The sequence below is a fragment of the Neophocaena asiaeorientalis genome, unplaced genomic scaffold (assembly GCF_003031525.2).
Source record: "Neophocaena asiaeorientalis asiaeorientalis breed wild unplaced genomic scaffold, Neophocaena_asiaeorientalis_V1.1 scaffold406, whole genome shotgun sequence".
Classification (NCBI taxonomy): domain Eukaryota; kingdom Metazoa; phylum Chordata; class Mammalia; order Artiodactyla; family Phocoenidae; genus Neophocaena; species Neophocaena asiaeorientalis.
Genome location: NW_020173381.1, coordinates 559,115 through 576,795, shown reverse-complemented (window position 1 = coordinate 576,795; position 17,681 = coordinate 559,115). Strand labels below are relative to the sequence as shown.

Here is a 17,681-nt window from a genome sequence, read left to right as displayed (position 1 = left end):
TGTGCTATACAGTAAGACCTTGTTGTTCATCTATTTTATACATAGTAGTGTGTATATGTTAATCCCATCCTCCTAATTTATCCCTCTCATTAGTACAATGCAAATTCATGTGTACAACTCAGAGGGCTTGTGCTAACAATGGCACATTGGTAAGAGAGCAATATGTGTGTGTCTTGAATATTATAAAGTGTTATTCAGATGTTAGTTACTTCTATACATCGAAATGTGTTTTCACAGGTAGTTCTCATATCTCACACAGATTGGCCTTGCTGCTTCCCAGGTTCACATGGTATAAGCTTTGTTGCCAAGGCCCATAACATACTTTCACTGTGCACCCCACAGGCTCTAAGGTCTAACGTGTGTGACTGATGGTGCCAGTCTTTTAGGAGGAAAGGCATGATAAGATTATGGGCATATGTGTCCCCTGAAGATAGTAATTGTGTGGCTGCACCACACTGACTCCACTTTGTCAGCTCCATCTTAGGCCCACAGTCCTACCCCCTCCCCTCTCTGCATGACTGAGCTTTAGCCTACTCACTAGGAATGCACCCAAGCCAGATAAGTTCCCTATCAACTTTTACCCTTGCCTTCATCTGACATGAAAACTAGAAGAATACCTTCTGCTGACATAGATGGGTAATGGTAATGAGACCCCTGGGGTGGGGGAGGAAAAAAACCTGGTTTCCATAGGTGCAGCCGTGCTTCTCCCTTGGTAACCAGATTCTATTTTTAGCTTTGGCCCTTTAAACTCCCCCATGCCCCTTTCGGGGGCACAGAGTGCAGCTGTGAATACCTCTGGATCATTATCCACCCGATCCTGCCTATATGTAAGTTACCCCCAATAAACTTCATAATTGTACTTTATGGAGTTGCCTGCTTCACTTTTCAGTCTTAAAGTTCCTTCTCAGTTCAGAGGATATTACTCAATATCCCCGCCTCCCAACAGTAATAAAGCCCAATAGCAAAAGCTTCAGAGAAGGAGCATCTCCATTCTTGGATAAATATTTTGGAGGGTCCAGAGTCAACTGATTTTGTACTAAAAGATTTCTCAGAGACAGAGTCTCATGGATTTAGATGGAATGTTCTGGGGAGTACCCAACCCTACAGCCGCCCACCTCGCCCTATCCCAGGAAGTAGCAATCAATTCTGTAATGCTAAGGACTATGACCTTGTGAGGTGCAGGGGTGGGGGGGCTAGCTGAAAGAGCACTCAAGGTTGACCTAGTCTCTCAGGACTGTGACAGCTCCCAGAGGGGCATTATTCTGTACCATCCCCATCCTCTGGCCTGCTCTGGGAGTCAGCTTCTCAGCAGGAGTAAGAGCAGTGTTGGCAAGAGAAAGTATAAGAGAATGAGCTTCAGCACTACCCTGCTCTGATTGGTTATTTCTGGAGGAAGTACTCATACAAACCTGACTGGGAATTGCTCTCTCCAGTTTTATTCCCACAACCAGGGTCTAGAAGGTGTGTGTCTAAGAATATACAGGAGACAAAATCCTGAAACTAGAAAGGAAATGATTCCCTTCACTATCCTTCCCCTCCCCCGCCACCCCACTTCCTAACTCTCCCAGTCCCCAGCCTATAAGTGCATGTGAACACATGCTCGGTTTTCATCCTAAGCTTTTTTAGGACTTGACCCTTCTCTAGAGTGAACTGAGTGGTGTCCCTTGATAAGGAGTGTTTGTGAGAAAGCATGCTTGATATGAACCCAGCCATAGCCCATAAAATATTCTTGAACCCACTAACATATTAAAATAATTTCACAAAGGACCTAAGAGAACTTAGAGGTTTACATCATGATCAAGAGTGTAAGGTCTGGAGCCTGAGTGCCCAAGACTGAATCTGGCTCTGACACTCTCTGTGACCTCAGGCAGGTCACTTCACTTTTCTGTGCCTTAGAATCCTCATCTGTAAAATGCGGAATAACATTACCTACCCTCCTAAGAGTTGTTTTGAGGATTGAATGAAATAATGCATATATAGGACTATGCCACACATATCGTAAGTGCTCATAAATATTAGCTAGTATTTAATTATCTGACAGTGCCTCATGGTTCTATGCCCATAGTCTTTAAGGCATTTGTGGAGCAAATGAAATTGACGACCATTAGTTTATTTAATACGTTTCCTTAATATGTTCATTTGCCCATACTTTTTAGCCTACTGACTTTCCAATGACACGAGGATAGTTGTTGTTACAATGGCCTAGAATTTACACCCAAACTTTGTGATTCTGCACTCCTTTTCCAAGACCCATTTGCTGGCCCCATCTCTGCCTCCTCTCCCACTCCGTTAGACTTGCCCCTACAAAAGTACCCTGTGTTACTTTAAGATTTGAGGATAAAAAGAGAGTAGTCAATTAAAGAAGTGTTTGCGGGTGGAAGGGAGCACTTTCCTCTGCTCTACCCCCGTATTCCACAATTTCTTCATCTCCTGTGTATTTATGAGATTGCTGTGGAACAGAAAGGCTACCACCTATAGGAGGTTCTGAAGGTTCATTTGTATAATGTATCACTAGTGTCTCTTCTCTGTAGGTTAAGGGCAGCAGGTTTTTCAGATGGAACTTGCTCCACACTCTTTACCCTAAACTCGCTGCATTCCTGGGATATAAAGTCAGTGAGGCTGGAGAGGATACATGGGGGGAAATATGCCTGGTCTGGCATGAGGCACATTTTTCTGCCCTGTGTGTATCTCCACTCCAGCTCTAATTGGCTTGCCTTGCTCACTGTGTGTCTCTGTGTTCTCAAAGCATCTGACCCTTAAGTAGCTGAGCCACATGGCTTTTATGGACCAAATTATAGTTCCACACTGCTCTTGCTCTTAATGGAAGGCATATTAACCATTAGAGAGAAATTGCTGCTTGAATTCCAAAGAGGCAGTGTGTTCTTCTGGAGGTTTGGTAGATTATTTCTTTCAAATTCACCTTGAATAACAGTCAGAGGACAGCAGTGTGTGCTTCTTATGACAACAACCTACATCTCCATCATGAAAGATGAGGATGAGGAATGCGGGAGTTAGGTTGAAAAAGGAAATCTCCACTGATCCAAAGCAAGTCACTTCACTCTCCCCCAATTAAGTATGCAATCCTTTTAGCCCCAAACAGTGGTTGAAGATGGGAAAACCACACTAGACATATCAGCAAATAGGACAATTCTGGCTCATAGCCCTGCTACTTAGAAGAGGGAGCTCTTCCAACATAATGTCCTGACACTGTATAAGAGGAGGGGAAATGGCTAAAGATAAATTCTTAACATGATCCCAAGAGTAAAACTGGATGAGAATGAAAAGCCTTAGGTTAGATTGTTCACAGTTCTTCACAGCACTGTGGTGGGCACAACTGTACATGCTACTAGGAGTTCTCCTCACTTTCCTGGTCTGTGAGGGGCAAGCATTAGCTAGGTAGATGCTGGGATACTCGATCCCAATAGGCAGTGGCCATAGCAACTTCAATTCCTTGGTGACTTTAGAGGCATCCAGCTGACTTTCTCATCAAAATACCCAACTCATATAAGATATAAACATTAAGATACATAAGGAAGGGAGAACTGCATTCATCCCCTGGGGGTGTGGGAGTGAGCAGATGGTTGATAAGCATATGCTCCTTATTAGAAAATAAAATCCTGTGGGCAGAAAGCAGTACCGATGATGATTTAATGTGATCTCGTTTCCCTCCTCTGCCTTCACTCTACCTTGGAGTGTTAGCTACTCTCCCAACCCCAAACAACATAAAGGCAATGTCCTAGCTATTATTACCTCTCTCTCCCCTAAAAAACAAATCAACAAAATACTCAGGATAGTAGGAAACACAAAGCAATCTTCATTTCTTCCACACATTAGAAACATTTTCAATTACAGTTCAGCTTCTCTGAGATATACATCAAATGTTGGTCAACGAGCACAGAAAAGCCAGGTTGGAGGGAATCCCTGATAAGGAGGCATGAAGTGAGAGCTTTGATTCAACCACTCCACTCAGCACAGTGGAGGCCCATGCAGGTCCCTGAGATAGTCATTCTGCTTTATGCCTTGAAGGAAACCCACTCTGTACTCCCTCCTCAGAGTGTGCCTTTGAAGGGCCACTGAAAGGAAAGATCCTTGATGAGTGATCACTAGTAAAGTCCTAATGGCTAACTCATTTAAGGAGCAGCTCTTTTAATGGTGGGGGTTTTCCTCTTAATCAGTGTTTCTCACTGGAATTAAAAGACCCCAGCCACGTTCACAGTTACAGGTTTCACATAAGTCAGACTGTTTCCCGGGAGGTACCCATAGCTGATAAGCAGGCACATCCTCTGATCAGTCAGGATATATTCTGGTGGGATTCTGGGCCATTCGGTTCAGCCCACAGAAACCTCAGTAATGCTCAAGCGAATGAGCAGAGCTTAAAGGTCACAGAGAGCCTTAGGTGCATGGAGGTAAGTTATCTCATAGGACAGCCAGACAGCTGACCTGGGTGGGAGGAATGTGAATGATATATCTGACCCTCCCAGGTACACAGTGGTTACCTTGGTGTCCAAACATAGTAGTCAATCTTAAGGAAATAAAATCTATTTGGGGGCTGCTCTTTCTTCTGATAGGCTTTCAGAAAACTCAAAACAATGTCCTGGTGGGTACTCACCCATGAGCCTCATCGTCTCCTTCCATTTCACAGTTGCTCTTGGCAACCCCAACCCATCCCAAAATACCCAAAAGACAGAATCAGACAATGCTTTGCCTTGCTTCAGCATCAATGGATGGCTCCGAGTTCTCAACCCTGCCCCGAGGGTGCTGGTAGCAGCAGACACAGTGGAGACAGTCCACTACATTGTGGGTGAAGAGTGAGCGCAACGGGTGCAAGTACTGGAAGAAAAGGAGCATGAAGCCAATGGAAATCAGATAAGCAATAATGAGCTGCAAGGCAATCAAGGAATGACAGTAATTCAGTAACACTTTTGCTCCAAAGAACTTAAAAACCAAGACCATGATCACATTCTCTAACAATCTCACACTATAGTGCAGGCCCATATGTCCCCAGTTCTGACCTTTCTCAACAAGGTCGCTGTCTGCTAACTTCAACTGCAAAGCTGACCAGCAAGAGAAGTTGATGCCAGCATAGAGAACGGTAACGGAAATCAACACCACTAAGGTGCCAAGTCGGCTGAAATTTTTCTCAATGTTATTGGGCATATGGGCACCACTCCTCCAGAACTTAACCCAAGGCTCAAAGAGGATAATCAGGAAGTTCAGCAATAAGAAGGGCACAGCCTTCAATTTCAAGGTGGCTGAAAAGAGCACGAGAATCATGAGGCGGGAGGTGATCTCCAATGTCCGCCAAATGGTGATGCACAGGACTTCTAGTGGACCAAGGCGAATCTTGTATTCATCGTACTTGATCTGGATAGCCAACATATTGCAGAGGGTAGCCCCATAGGTGACAGATATCAGGGAAAAGACTATTAGCACAGCTGTAAGAAAAAAAAAGAAACAGAAGAAAATAGATAATCAGTCAATGTTGGTAAAGCTTGTACTCTGACCCAGAGGTCCAGACAGATGATAGGTGAGACTCAAGGGCCCAAGTCAAGAGCAAACCTACGAATGAACAGAGCTATGTAAACAAACAGCATACACAGAAAGAAAATGGAAATAAACTAAATTATTTTGCGTGACAGGGATTGGGGCAGTTTTTAATTTTTTCTACATTTCTCTAGTTTCTAAATTTCCCATGAAATAAGAAATGAACATATACTGGCAATATTTTAATAATCATATAAACATACAAAATAAAGTAAAAAAACAGTGGGCCTCAGAACCATCACTGAGGGGTCACTAGCATTGAGAGGTCACTAACACAAGAAGAGTACATATAAAGGGATGGGCAGCATCTACCTGATGAAACAAGCTTCTGAGAAAATAGTGCTGGAGGCAGAGAGAACTTGATCTGAAAAAAATCCAGTCTTAGGAGACTCAGAGAGAATGCCTTTGGTTATAGAAGTCCCTGCTTTGATGAACATCTTCTTCAAGGAACTAATCTTGTCTGTGTATGCTTCTAGAACATAAAATATATACTGGAAATTCCATGAGAGCAGAAGGGACCATGTCTATTTTGTTCACTGCTGTATCACCAGAGCCTAGCACACTGCCTGGAGCATAGTAGGTGCTCAACAAATGTTTGTGGAATTAATGAAGAATTCTGAGTTTAGAGAGGCACCATAACATACCTACGGTTAGAAGTGCTTGGTTCAGCAGTGTGAGAGCTTGTGCGACTCACTGAATATCCATGTGCCTCAGTCCCCTAGGTCACTGACATACTCTAGAGTTGCTTGTATTACTCATCAGCAATACCAATTTCCCAATGCTTTGGTATACTTTAGGAGTCCCCAAACTTCTGGCAGAGTGGTTTAAAAATTTTTAAATCCTATTTCCTAGCCCATAACATCCATACCACTGTGCGTTAGAGTAGGGGCCCTGAAGGATCAGGATGCCCTCTAATCCTGCTATCCTAAGTCTCAACTATAGGTCACACAGTGGTCTTTCCTTTTCTTCCTTTCTTTATATCAGAGGATACCAATCACTAAGAAAAATCTAGTGCTCTCAAGGAGAGTGAGACACCGGAGTATACTCAACCAAAAGAAAAGCTGGAGCTTTCTGTTCCCATAAAAACACTGGATCCAGGGAACTAGAGCCATTGAAATGTCAATTTAATCTGCAAGAAAAGTAAAGACCTTCCGATAGAAACCCAGAAAGAAGCACAGCGTTGTTTCCGAGATCTTTTCCAGCTCTAAGCAGAGGGTTGCAGTCTCAAAGACTGGAAGACTCTCTTAAAGTGTCTACTCTTATCTTTACTTTTATTATTTATTATTTTTTCCAGCTTTATTGAGATATAATCGACATATAACATTGTATTAGTTTAAGGTGTACAGCATATGATTTGATATACTCTTAGCTTTATAAACCACTCTAAGTCCCATCCTCAAGAGTTGATGCTCCTTGTAGAGTTTGGAACATCAGGGTGTATGTACAGCCAGCCAAGTGTGGTGATGCTTTCCCTTAAATTTAGAACTCATTTATTGATAGTAGTGTAATAAAAAGCAGAAAGCCTGATGCTTCCAATAAATGTAAAAACACCTTCCATCTGTCTCCCTACAAAAAGACACATGCCATAAGAGGTCATAATGCTGCTAGTGAAATTTCCTCATCTATGCTGATCCAGACGGCCTCCCACAGAAAAAGGAATAAGAAAAGGGGTAGCAAAGAGAAGACAGGAGGGTGGGTGAAAGTGAGGAAAACTAAAACCAAGAAGTAGTTCACAAAACCTTAAAAGAGAGGGTGTTGTCAGAAAGTTTTTAATAGGAGAAATCACTGAAGAATTGAAAACAAGGCCTTGTAGAAAGATTCCCTTACATCCTTTGTAGAGTGACCTATAGTTAGAAACACGGATCCTAAAGGCAGATTCCTGCATTCCAATCCTCTTTGCCATCTATTACTTATGGAACCTTGTGGGGAAATTTGCTTAACCTCTTGGTGCCTCTGTTTTCTCATTTGTAAGATGTGGATAATAAGTATCTCATAGTGTTGTTGTGAAGATTTAAATGAAATAATTAGAGAAATTCCTGGAACATAGTAAATGCTATCTGTTAGCTCCTATTATCATCATCATCATCACCATTCTCTATTTCCAAAAGTACAGGAGATGCATTTACTTTGTTTAGGTGTTACCCTGACACTTAGGAAATCAGGTGATTTCAAAACTGATAGAACATCTAGACATAAGCCTTACAAAAATGTGAAAAACCTATAATAAGAAAATGATACAATTTTACTGAAGTATATTTAAAAATATTTAATGACATGTACTTCGGTAAACTTGTATATAGTTGGCCCTCTGCATCCACAGAGTCAACCAAAACCATGGATAGAAAATACTCGGGAAAAAATTCCAGTAAGTTCCAAAAGCAAAACTTGAATTTGCCATGTACTGGCAACTATTTACTTAGCATTTACATCATATTCATAACTATTTACATAGTATTTACATTGTATTAGGTATTATAAGTAACCTAGCGATGATGTAAACTATACGGGAGGATGTACACAGGTTATACACAAATACTACACCATTTTATATAAGGGATTTGAGAATCTACGGATTTTGGTGTCCGCTGGGGGTCCTGGAAACAATCCACTGAAGATACCCAGGGTCAAGTATAGTTTTATTGCTACGGGTCTTATATATTTATGGCACAGAGTGTAGTGATGCTGCACGGATGTATATTTATCTCCAAACTCATCAAGTTGTACACATTAAATAGGTAGAGGTTTTTGTTTGTCAATTGTACCTCGATGAAGTGATTTTTAAATATTTAACGAAATGGAGACTTAAATTATCTTCTAATATGAAATTGATTGATCCTGTAAAGATGTAAACTCCCTCCAAAATAACCTAAATAATTGAATGCAATCCCAATCACAGTCTCAATAAAATGTTTTTTCTTTTATTGTTATTGTTTTGCTTTGTTTTGTTTTCTGGTGGGGGGATTGACAAACTGATTGTGAAAATTCATTCTGTTTGGAAGATCAGGCTAAATTGCTCTACTAGATCTGAGCTGTGAAAGGCCTTTGAAAGGCACAAGACCTAAAAGCAATAAAGAATTTGAATACATAAAAATGTAATACTTCAAAATGTCAGAAAATACTACAAGTATATTGTCTCTTACATATAGTGTGTTGCACATCTGTTACATGTATGACATATATATGCACATTTAAAATGTGTGTATGTACACACATACAGAACATTATACAAATGTATACATACACACTTATCCACAGCAGAGAAAGGATTAATAGCCAGAATAAGTAAATAGATCCTCCAAATTAATAAGGAAAAGATAAACAACCCACTAGAAAAAGTGAGTAACATATAAATAAGATATTTAAAGAATAGAATGACCAAACTTGAAATGATGCTCAGCTTCACTCATAAAGTAAATTATTAAAACAGTTATTTTATAATTACATAAATATTTAGTTTAAGATATAAAGAAACAGGCATCTTCATACACTGCTGGTGGGAATACAAATTCATGCAACCTTTTGGCAGTACTGCTAAAATTCTAAATATGCATATCTTTTCTCCCAGCAATTCTCCTGCTAAGAAGTTATTCTACAAAGTCTCATTCCAGTACACAGGTGCTTATAAAGATGTTCACAGGAGCATAGTCTGTAATCAGAGAAAAACTTTTTTGCATGGATGGAAAAATTATAAACAAACTTTAATCCTACCAACAGAAGATTAGGGAAATAAGAAAGAATGGTCCAATTCATATAAAGGAAATATATAGTATATTTATCATTATTATTATATATATAGATAACTGTTGAAGAAATATTGGCATACTTTTGAAAAAAAACATGCTGCTGAATAGAATGTTTAATTTTCCTTTTTTGGCAAATATATATATACACATATATATGTTATATGTATGTTTATATTACATAATAAAAAGAAGTCTGCACTACTTTGTATAAAATAGATAACTAATGAGAACCTGCTGTATAGCACAGGAAAGAAAGAAAAAGAGAGAGAGAGAGAGAGAGAGAGAGAAAGAAAGGAAGAGAAAGACAGAGAGGGAGGGAGGAAGGAAAGAGTCTGGAAGGATATACACTAAATGGTAAACAGATTACCTTTGGGAAATGAGATTACATCTCCTATTTTGTATATATTCTGCACAGTTTTGAGTCTTTACCATAACCATGTCTGATTTTTATAATTAAAAAGAATAAGGACCAAAAATAGTAATACATGATCATGGTAAAAAGAAATCCAAACCATATAAAAGGGTATAAAGTAAAAGCTAATAAAAGTCAGCTGACTTCTCATTTTCACTCGCTAGAGGTAAATGGTTCCTTGCATATCTTTCTAGAAATAGTCTGTGCATATACAATTACCTGCAGGCCATCCGGTTTGTGCATGTATTACTTTTATAATGCATACATATTTTAATTAGATGATTTAATTACCCTCAAAATTCTCAGGAGGAAGAGCATCATCATTTCCAGATTTTTCTCCCCATACTACTGTCAATTCTAGGTATGTAAAAAGCTTCAAGACCAGTAGAACTTCATGAACAATTCTTAGTAGAGAAAAAAAGAGGGCGCATTTCCTCCTTTATTTGAAACATAGGGCTTTGCCAAGCAGGGTCAGCACCTAATAATAAGGCAACGGTCCAAAGCTGTACCCACAGCTGTACCAGCTCCAGCCCAAGCTAGAGGCTTACTCATCTCGGGATCCCTCTTTTACAAGTGGGAAATTAAGACAGTGACCTCTTTGGTAACTTCCTCTAAAGATTACAGAGAAGGTCAGAACCGGGACCAGGCCTGACTCGCATCAGTATTCATTCCACACCCCTTTTTCTTTCTCCCCACTGAAGTTGGAAGGAGTGATTAAATCAGTGGTTCCCAAAAGTGGCTGATCAGAATCAACTGGGGTACGTTAAAAAATGCAGATTCTTGGCCTCCCCACACTCAGATTGATTCAGGTCTGAGTATGGGATGTAAGTTTTAAAGGAAGCTTTCATCCAGTAATTATGTTTTCTCATGATCTGTAATATTTGGGAACCTCTTACTTAAAGGCAGCCATCCCTAAACCAACCAACCAACCAAACACACTCAGTACAATTTAAACACTGTGGGTAGGGAACATGTCCTACTGGCTTCTGGTATTACTCGCTTCTTCTGGGTCCAGAGAGGGTTTTTCTGTGGCATTTTTAGTCTAAACACCTTACCCCAGTTTCAGAAATCTGGTAGGCCGGAGATGTCTGGCTCCCCAAGCTGACTCTCAGTGCTGTACAATAGAACTAGTTCTATAATACCAATAGAGTAATCACTAGGCACACATAGCTACTGAGCACTTGAAATGTGGCTAGTATGACTGAGGAAATCAATTTTTAATTTTTAATAATTTAAATAGCCACATGAAGCTGGTGGCCAGTATATTGGACACTCAGGTCTAGATTTCTAAGACCCTTGATTTCAGTGGAGCCCTCCCCTCTCCTGACCCCACTCACCTCTACCCAGGGGGACATCTGCAGAGATCAGGGTCACATAGAGCTGACAGGTCAGCTGGGGCACTGAGCCCAGGAAGGCTTGGATCTGTGACATACGTTTGTAGGCACTGCGGTGCATAGCCAGGGTCCGGATGGAGTGGCCCACCTCCCATTCTATCAGCACCTCCTCGCCATTTATTAGCATCTTCTTTCGGGTGAGGCTGACATAGGGCTCCTCCTGCCCTCCTTTCTTCCACAGTGTGAGGTACTTAATCATGGCTTCCAAACATCTGCAGAAGTAAAGCATCATGAGTACTTAACTAAAGCTGTCCTAGGAAGGAAAGTTGTAGTGAGGGGGGAAAAATAACTCAGGAGGGCTGTGCTTCTTTTTGCCATTCCTTCTCTCCTGTTCTACTCATTTCTCATGCGGCAAGGAGTTGGTCATGCCTTCCACGTGTCACTTCAGTCTAAATCCTTTGTGTTGGGTTGGCAATCGACCAACCTAAGAACGCCAATTCAGAAGTGTTTGAGGACTTAAGAATAAGCCTGTGACAGAAAAATGGCTAGAACACAAAGACATGAAAAATTTGTTGAGAGAAAATGATGAAGGTTCCAAAAGGCTCTGGTTTTCATAACACCTCAGGTTCCTGAGGTAAAGCGTTCCTTATTCAAAGCTTTCAGCTCCATAATCAGAGCTTTTGAGCTCTGCTTTTTCAAAACAAAGCCCACAACTATAACTGTCTCAGCCAAAAAGTCTTGGAAGGGATCTGGAAAAATCTCTCAAATACACAGGAAAGCCATTTAGCAACGAAGGTACTTAAAAGGCTTGACAACTCAGAACCGAATATACTATATACCTAGGGAACCTCAAAAGATCTCTTTAAAGGTTGTTCTGGGGCCTCTTGACCTGTTTGGGAACAATAGCCTTTTAAACTTCATTCTTTCTCTACAAAGAGTAAAACATACTTAGGAGATCTTATCATCCTTGAAATAATATTAAGACCACATTTCCTGCTGTACCCGTCCCATATCCCCCATATAAATCAGAAGTCTTTAGCAGTTCTGATGTGGTGAAAAGAGAAGCAACTAGAACATCTTGTTTTGGAACACCTGAGTTACTACTTCCCCCACTCACACTGAAATAAATGGAAACTGTGAACTATTTCTTCTAAGTAAGAACAGTTGTGTCAAAAATTAAGCAGTCTTTCCTGATAGGCTGAGGGCACGGGTTGCATTTATCTTACTCACCGCCCTTATCACATAGTGGGCATTTGATAAATATTTGCTGAGTAAATGAAAGAGTTAGAAGGAAAAAAAGAATACAGGGTGAGAAGTGATGGAAGGAGAAGATAATAATTAATAATGGCAATGTAATTTAACAACAACAAAAAAAACCAGACCAAAGACGAGCTCAGATTTATATGCTCTCTAGGCCTTTGGCTCCCGATAGAAAAGCTTGGAACAGTGCTGGCTGCCATTCTCCACAGGATCCCTTTTTTTAAAAAAAATATTTTATATTGGAATATAGTTGATTTACAATGTTGTGTTAGCTTCAGGTGTACAGCAAAGTGATTCAGTTATACATATACATATATCTATTCTTTTTCAAATTCTTTTCCCATTTAGGTAATTACAGAATATTGAGCAGAGATCGCTGTGCTATACAGTAGGTCCTTGTTGGTTATCTATTTTAATCATAGTAGTGTGTATATGTCAATCCCAAACTCCCAATTTATCCCTCCCCCCATCACCTTTCCCCTTTGGTAACCATAAGTTTGTTTTCTAAGTCTGTGAGTCTGTTTTGTAAATAAGTTCATTTGTATCATTTTTCCACAGGATCCCTTTGAGATTGGTGCATGTGTACCGGGCTAAAGCACGTAGTTTGAAACATCCATGTTGTAGGGAAAACTCTAAAATCCAGGAGAGAAAAAGATGGAAGGAGAGAACAGAAAAGGAAAAAAAGCAACTTTCTCTTCTTATTCAGGAAAAATGCACAAGTGCATTTCCACCAAGAGAGTTTAGATTTTAACCCAAGCCCATCAATACTATTGCTGAATAAAACATTGGGGGAGGCAGTGGCATGAAGAATTCTGTTTATGCTTCTATTCTTAAGGCCATTTACTGGTTTAAGTAAGCGTGTTTGCCTTGCTTATAAGCGGCAGCAAATGAGAGTACATTTTCATTTTCAGAAGTATCTTTGCATTTCATATAAGGGAGCCAGGGCCTCCAAACACCTTCATGTGCCTAATAGCATTCATCAAGTTCCTGCCTACCTAAAAAGTAATTTGCCTTGAAAATAAGCATTATCAAGGATATGATTTATGAGCTTTTAATTATTTTTTCCCTGCTGTGGGGTAGCTGACTGAGATTATAAATGCTTTCCAATCATTTCTAGTGGGAGCTAAATGACAAAAATGAAACATAGTACTCAACACTCCATATGGATGGTCCAAATCAAAGATGGCTTGGGAGGCCACAAAGCAAAGAGAAGTCGAAAACGGAGCTGGGGCAGAACTTACTGAAATTTGCATCTTAAGAGTGATTGATCCGTTAACTCAATTTATTGCATTTGAAAAGGGCAAGAAGAATGGTTTCCTTGTTCCTCTAATGACATCTCTAAATGACATCTTGGCTCCAAGTTCGAGATGAGGTCTTCCTTTCACAGTTTAACTTCAAGATTTAGAACTGGAAAGGCCCTTTAGATTACCTAGTACAGAGGTTGCATAGGCCAGCTGAGTCACATCTGACAAACAGCTGTGGCGTGTTTGGCCCAGACAGTTCTTTTATTTAATTACCAAAATCAGTTGTCAACATGTTCAATCATTCCATTTCACATAAAATCCTGTCTTGGGAGCTTGTCCTGAAAAGTTGCGGCCTTGGCGATACAGGGTCTGAATTCCAACAGGGAAACAATGGGCTGGAGCTGTAGAGAGGCTGGCCTCCTTTAGGCAGATCTTGCGGACTCCAGATTACCACAGTACTCACTAACTCCATCATTTCTCTAACACCGAGACTTCATTTTTACTTATCATCACACATGATACTACTGTTTTTTCTCATCCTTGGCTTGCTTCACTCATTTATGATACCTGCCTGGCCCCTGTAAGTGTTTGAGTTTACGACCCATGATCTAGCCCAACCCATTTATTTTACAGATGAAGGACCTGAGGCTCAAGGCATCTTCAGGGATTTCACCAAGGCCATGTAACTAGTCAATGACAAGGGCAAACTAGATTCCAGGTCTCCTGAATTCCAGGCCACTGTTTCTGTTGATGTCTCATATTTTCGCTGATGGAGCGTAATCAATTCCTCCCCATTTAAACATATTGATAAATTTTTTTAAAGGGGGCAGTTCCATCCTGAACTTCAGACTGTGTTTATTTCTAAGGATGAAATATCTTCCCATTGCAATTACAACATCAACACTCTGACCCATATTCCTCAGCTGACTGCAAGTTTCTGCCTCTCTTGCAATCAAGATAAATTTGGTCCATTCTTTCCTACTGACCTCAGAAGTTTTGCAACATCTCTCTACCTTGAAAATCACATAGCATCCAGCTGAGACTTCTGACACAGATGCCTGTATCCCTAGGATAAGGCACATTCTTTCTTTTGTTTTTTTAACATCTTTATTGGAGTATAGTTGCTTTACAATGGTGTGTTAGTTTCTGCTTTATAACAAAGTGAATCAGCTATACATATACATATATCCCCATATCTCCTCCCTCTTGTGTCTCCCTTCCACCCTCCCTATCCCACCCCTCTAGGTGGTCACAAAGCACCCAGCTGATCTCCCTGAAGGCACATTCTTGTCCCTTCAAAACGATCTGAATGGAAAGACTCAATACTATTACATTGTGCTACAGCATCCAGATGGAGAGATAGGCTATCTTCCTTTGCCCCCTTCTAACCGTGTACCTTTATTGCAGAAAGATACAGAGATAAATAGGAGACCAATAAACTGACAGAGAAAAATAAACTACAATGGGTTTGGGTACCAGATGAGCACAAATGGCTTAAAATACTTTCCAGATGTCGGGCTTCCCTGGTGGCGCAGTGGTTGAGAGTCCGCCTGCCGATGCAGGGGACACGGGTTCGTGCCCCGGTCCGGGAGGATCCCACATGCCGCGGAGCGGCTGGGTCCGTGAGCCATGGCCGCTGGGCCTGCGCGTCCGGAGCCTGTGCTCCGCAACGGGAGGGGCCGCAGCAGTGAGAGGCCCGCGTACCGAAAAAAAAAAAAAAAAAAACTTTCCAGATGTCAAATAACTCCAGAAAATTTGAAAATATCAGTAGCAGCAGCCCAAGCAACTCAGGGTAAAGAAACTGAATGTGAGATGGGATGGAGGGAGTAAGGAACTTCCATCCAATTTAAAGAGCATCTAAAAGGCAGAGTCAAAACAACACACTCTGAAGCTATAGCCTGTGTTTACAAGGTGACCACATCAGTTGGTCTCATACCAATTTCACAACCCGAATCCAGATAGCAAACATTGTCAAATGAAGTCTTATTAACGGTACCATACATGGTTTCGGAACACAGGTACATGCCATATGTTCATTGTGGTGGCACTTAAGACTGCAGATAAGACTTTTTGGATGGTAGGCAGGGAAACCAAGAGTGGGAGGGAATGGGAGAATCGATTCGATTCAAGGCACAGTAACAGTCTTAAAAATATTAAATTCATCTTTCTCTGCACAGTTGGGGGGTAGGGGAGGAGGGAAAAGATTTAAAAGTTGCTCACCTGATAACAGGTCCCAAGAGGATTAGATGCATAAACAATGATAGTGGCTTGTCTTTGGTCAGATCTCTGTGGACAAAAATGAGGGTCAACTGGACCATAATGGATGAAAACATAAAGAAGGAAAAGGTGTATGCCATCCAGTAGGTTTCACTATTCTTCCGATAGATTCTAACCATGTACAAGGCAGATGCTGCCTCCCCACAGTACAAAAACGTGGAGAAGAGGATGCCAAATGGAAAGGTAAATCGGGGGTTCGTCCCACGGATGACATCTTCCTCCAGAGAGGATATCGGCTCCACGCTTGGCTCCTCAGGAATTTCAAAAACTCGGTCCATTGTCGAGGTTCTGAGTGTTGTGGTCTGGTCTTCAGAGCACTCCCATCCCCACCTCCCAAGAGAACCCTGTAGCCACTGCAGTGCAAGTACTGGTGAGGAGAGCTGTCAAGTCCAATTCCAGAACGGAGATCTACTAGTTAGAGCAGGAGACCGCTCTCTTCTCGTCTCAAATTAGACTTGTTGGAGTCTGGGATGAAGAGCCCAGGAGTACCACTTTGAAACTAGACTCTTGATTGGCCCAGGATTCCAATCGTCAACTACGTGCTGTGGAAGTTGGACAAGGCAAAAGCAAGCATCTTAGCGCCCAGTCCGGAGTCCAATTCCAGGCGCGTCAAGAACCATGGGACAGCTGTTTCCGTGGCGACTCCGCCTTTCGCAGCCCCCCAGGCAGGACGGGTAGCCACTCTCGCGGGCACCGACACTCAGCAGCTCCTCTTGAGGAGCCCTTACCAGTGTGCTCTCTCAAATCAGCTGAGAAATGAGCCAGGGCAGAAGAGGGGGCGCAGCCTGAGCGTCCCTTCGGGGATCCAGTTCACTGCCCAGGCACCCTAGCTAATGCTAGGCTGCGGCTATTAGCTCGCCTGCTCGCCGGCGGTCTCTCCGCACCCGCGCTCAGTCAATGAGTTCTCACGGCGGCTCCTCCAATTCCCCAAGCTCCGCCCCCAAGGCAGCCAGGCCAGGGACAGGAGCAAAGTCACAACCCCGGCCCCGAGCGCAGTCACCGGAGAGAGAAGCAAAGCACGCGCCCGCTGCAGGATCAAGAGAAAGCTGGAGGGGCTTCTTTTCCACAGAGAAACTTTACTAGCGAAAAACACGACGTGCGGGGCGCCAACCCGGCCCGACGGATGTCGGCAAACTCTTGGGCGCCGTCTGCTGCCGGGGTCCTGCCTGGCTCGCAGTTCCAGCTATGAGAGGTCGGTGGCTTCAGGAACGAAGGCAACGATGGCGGGGCTGCACGAAATGGGAGAGACAGCTGGGGCCAAACAAAACCAGCCTGCGACTTCCAGGGCGGGCAGATGAAGGATGCTCGGTGCATAGAGGCGCGACAAAAAGGGGCTTGGGCCAACCTTCAGAAGCACTTCTCATCACGACCCGCGGACCCGTTGGAGGGAGCCACAGCTTTCCTCTTCGCCAACAGAAGCAGACCTCCAGTTCTACCCCGCCCTCCCTAACTAGCTCGCTCCCACACTCGCCCAAGCCAGGCGGTTAAGCAGGAATGTCTCTCTCGGCCTCAGGGTTGAATTTCCCTAGGTCCTATTGCCCTACAGATTTTATCAAGGTGGGGCTGGGGAGAGACCTGGGGGGCAATTGGGCCGTAGAGTTTCCTTTCCAAGCGAGAGTGTATGTAGCAGAAGGAAGAAAGAGAAAGAGGGAATGTCAAAGAAAGACTCAAAGTTAGCCCACAGACCCATATTATATGCCTTGATTTCTCCACTTGCAAAATGAGGCCAGGATGGGAACTTAAGAATGAACTTTCAGGTCTTTGGCTGTAAGGTTCTGAAGAGGTGCCAAATTCTAAATAGACTGGAGAGGAGCCAGGAGAGCTGTTAGTAAGAACTGAGAGGTGTGTCTTAAAGAGCTCTGAAAAT

General features: G+C 42.2%; 1 protein-coding gene across 1 annotated transcript in view; it reads right to left on the bottom strand.

The window, feature by feature from the left end:
* Nucleotides 1-3,805: 3,805 nt before the first annotated feature.
* The window catches only part of XKRX (XK related X-linked), a 65,881-nt gene continuing 52,005 nt past the window's right edge, over nucleotides 3,806-17,681 (bottom strand). The window contains exons 2-4 of the mRNA XM_024746524.1: nucleotides 15,758-17,043; nucleotides 11,037-11,305; nucleotides 3,806-5,435 (exon numbers count right to left, since the gene is read on the bottom strand). Of these exons, the coding sequence (XP_024602292.1) occupies nucleotides 4,690-5,435; nucleotides 11,037-11,305; nucleotides 15,758-16,092 (1,350 nt within the window). The 5' untranslated portion in view covers nucleotides 16,093-17,043 and the 3' untranslated portion in view covers nucleotides 3,806-4,689. The remainder of the gene's footprint in view (nucleotides 5,436-11,036; nucleotides 11,306-15,757; nucleotides 17,044-17,681) is intronic.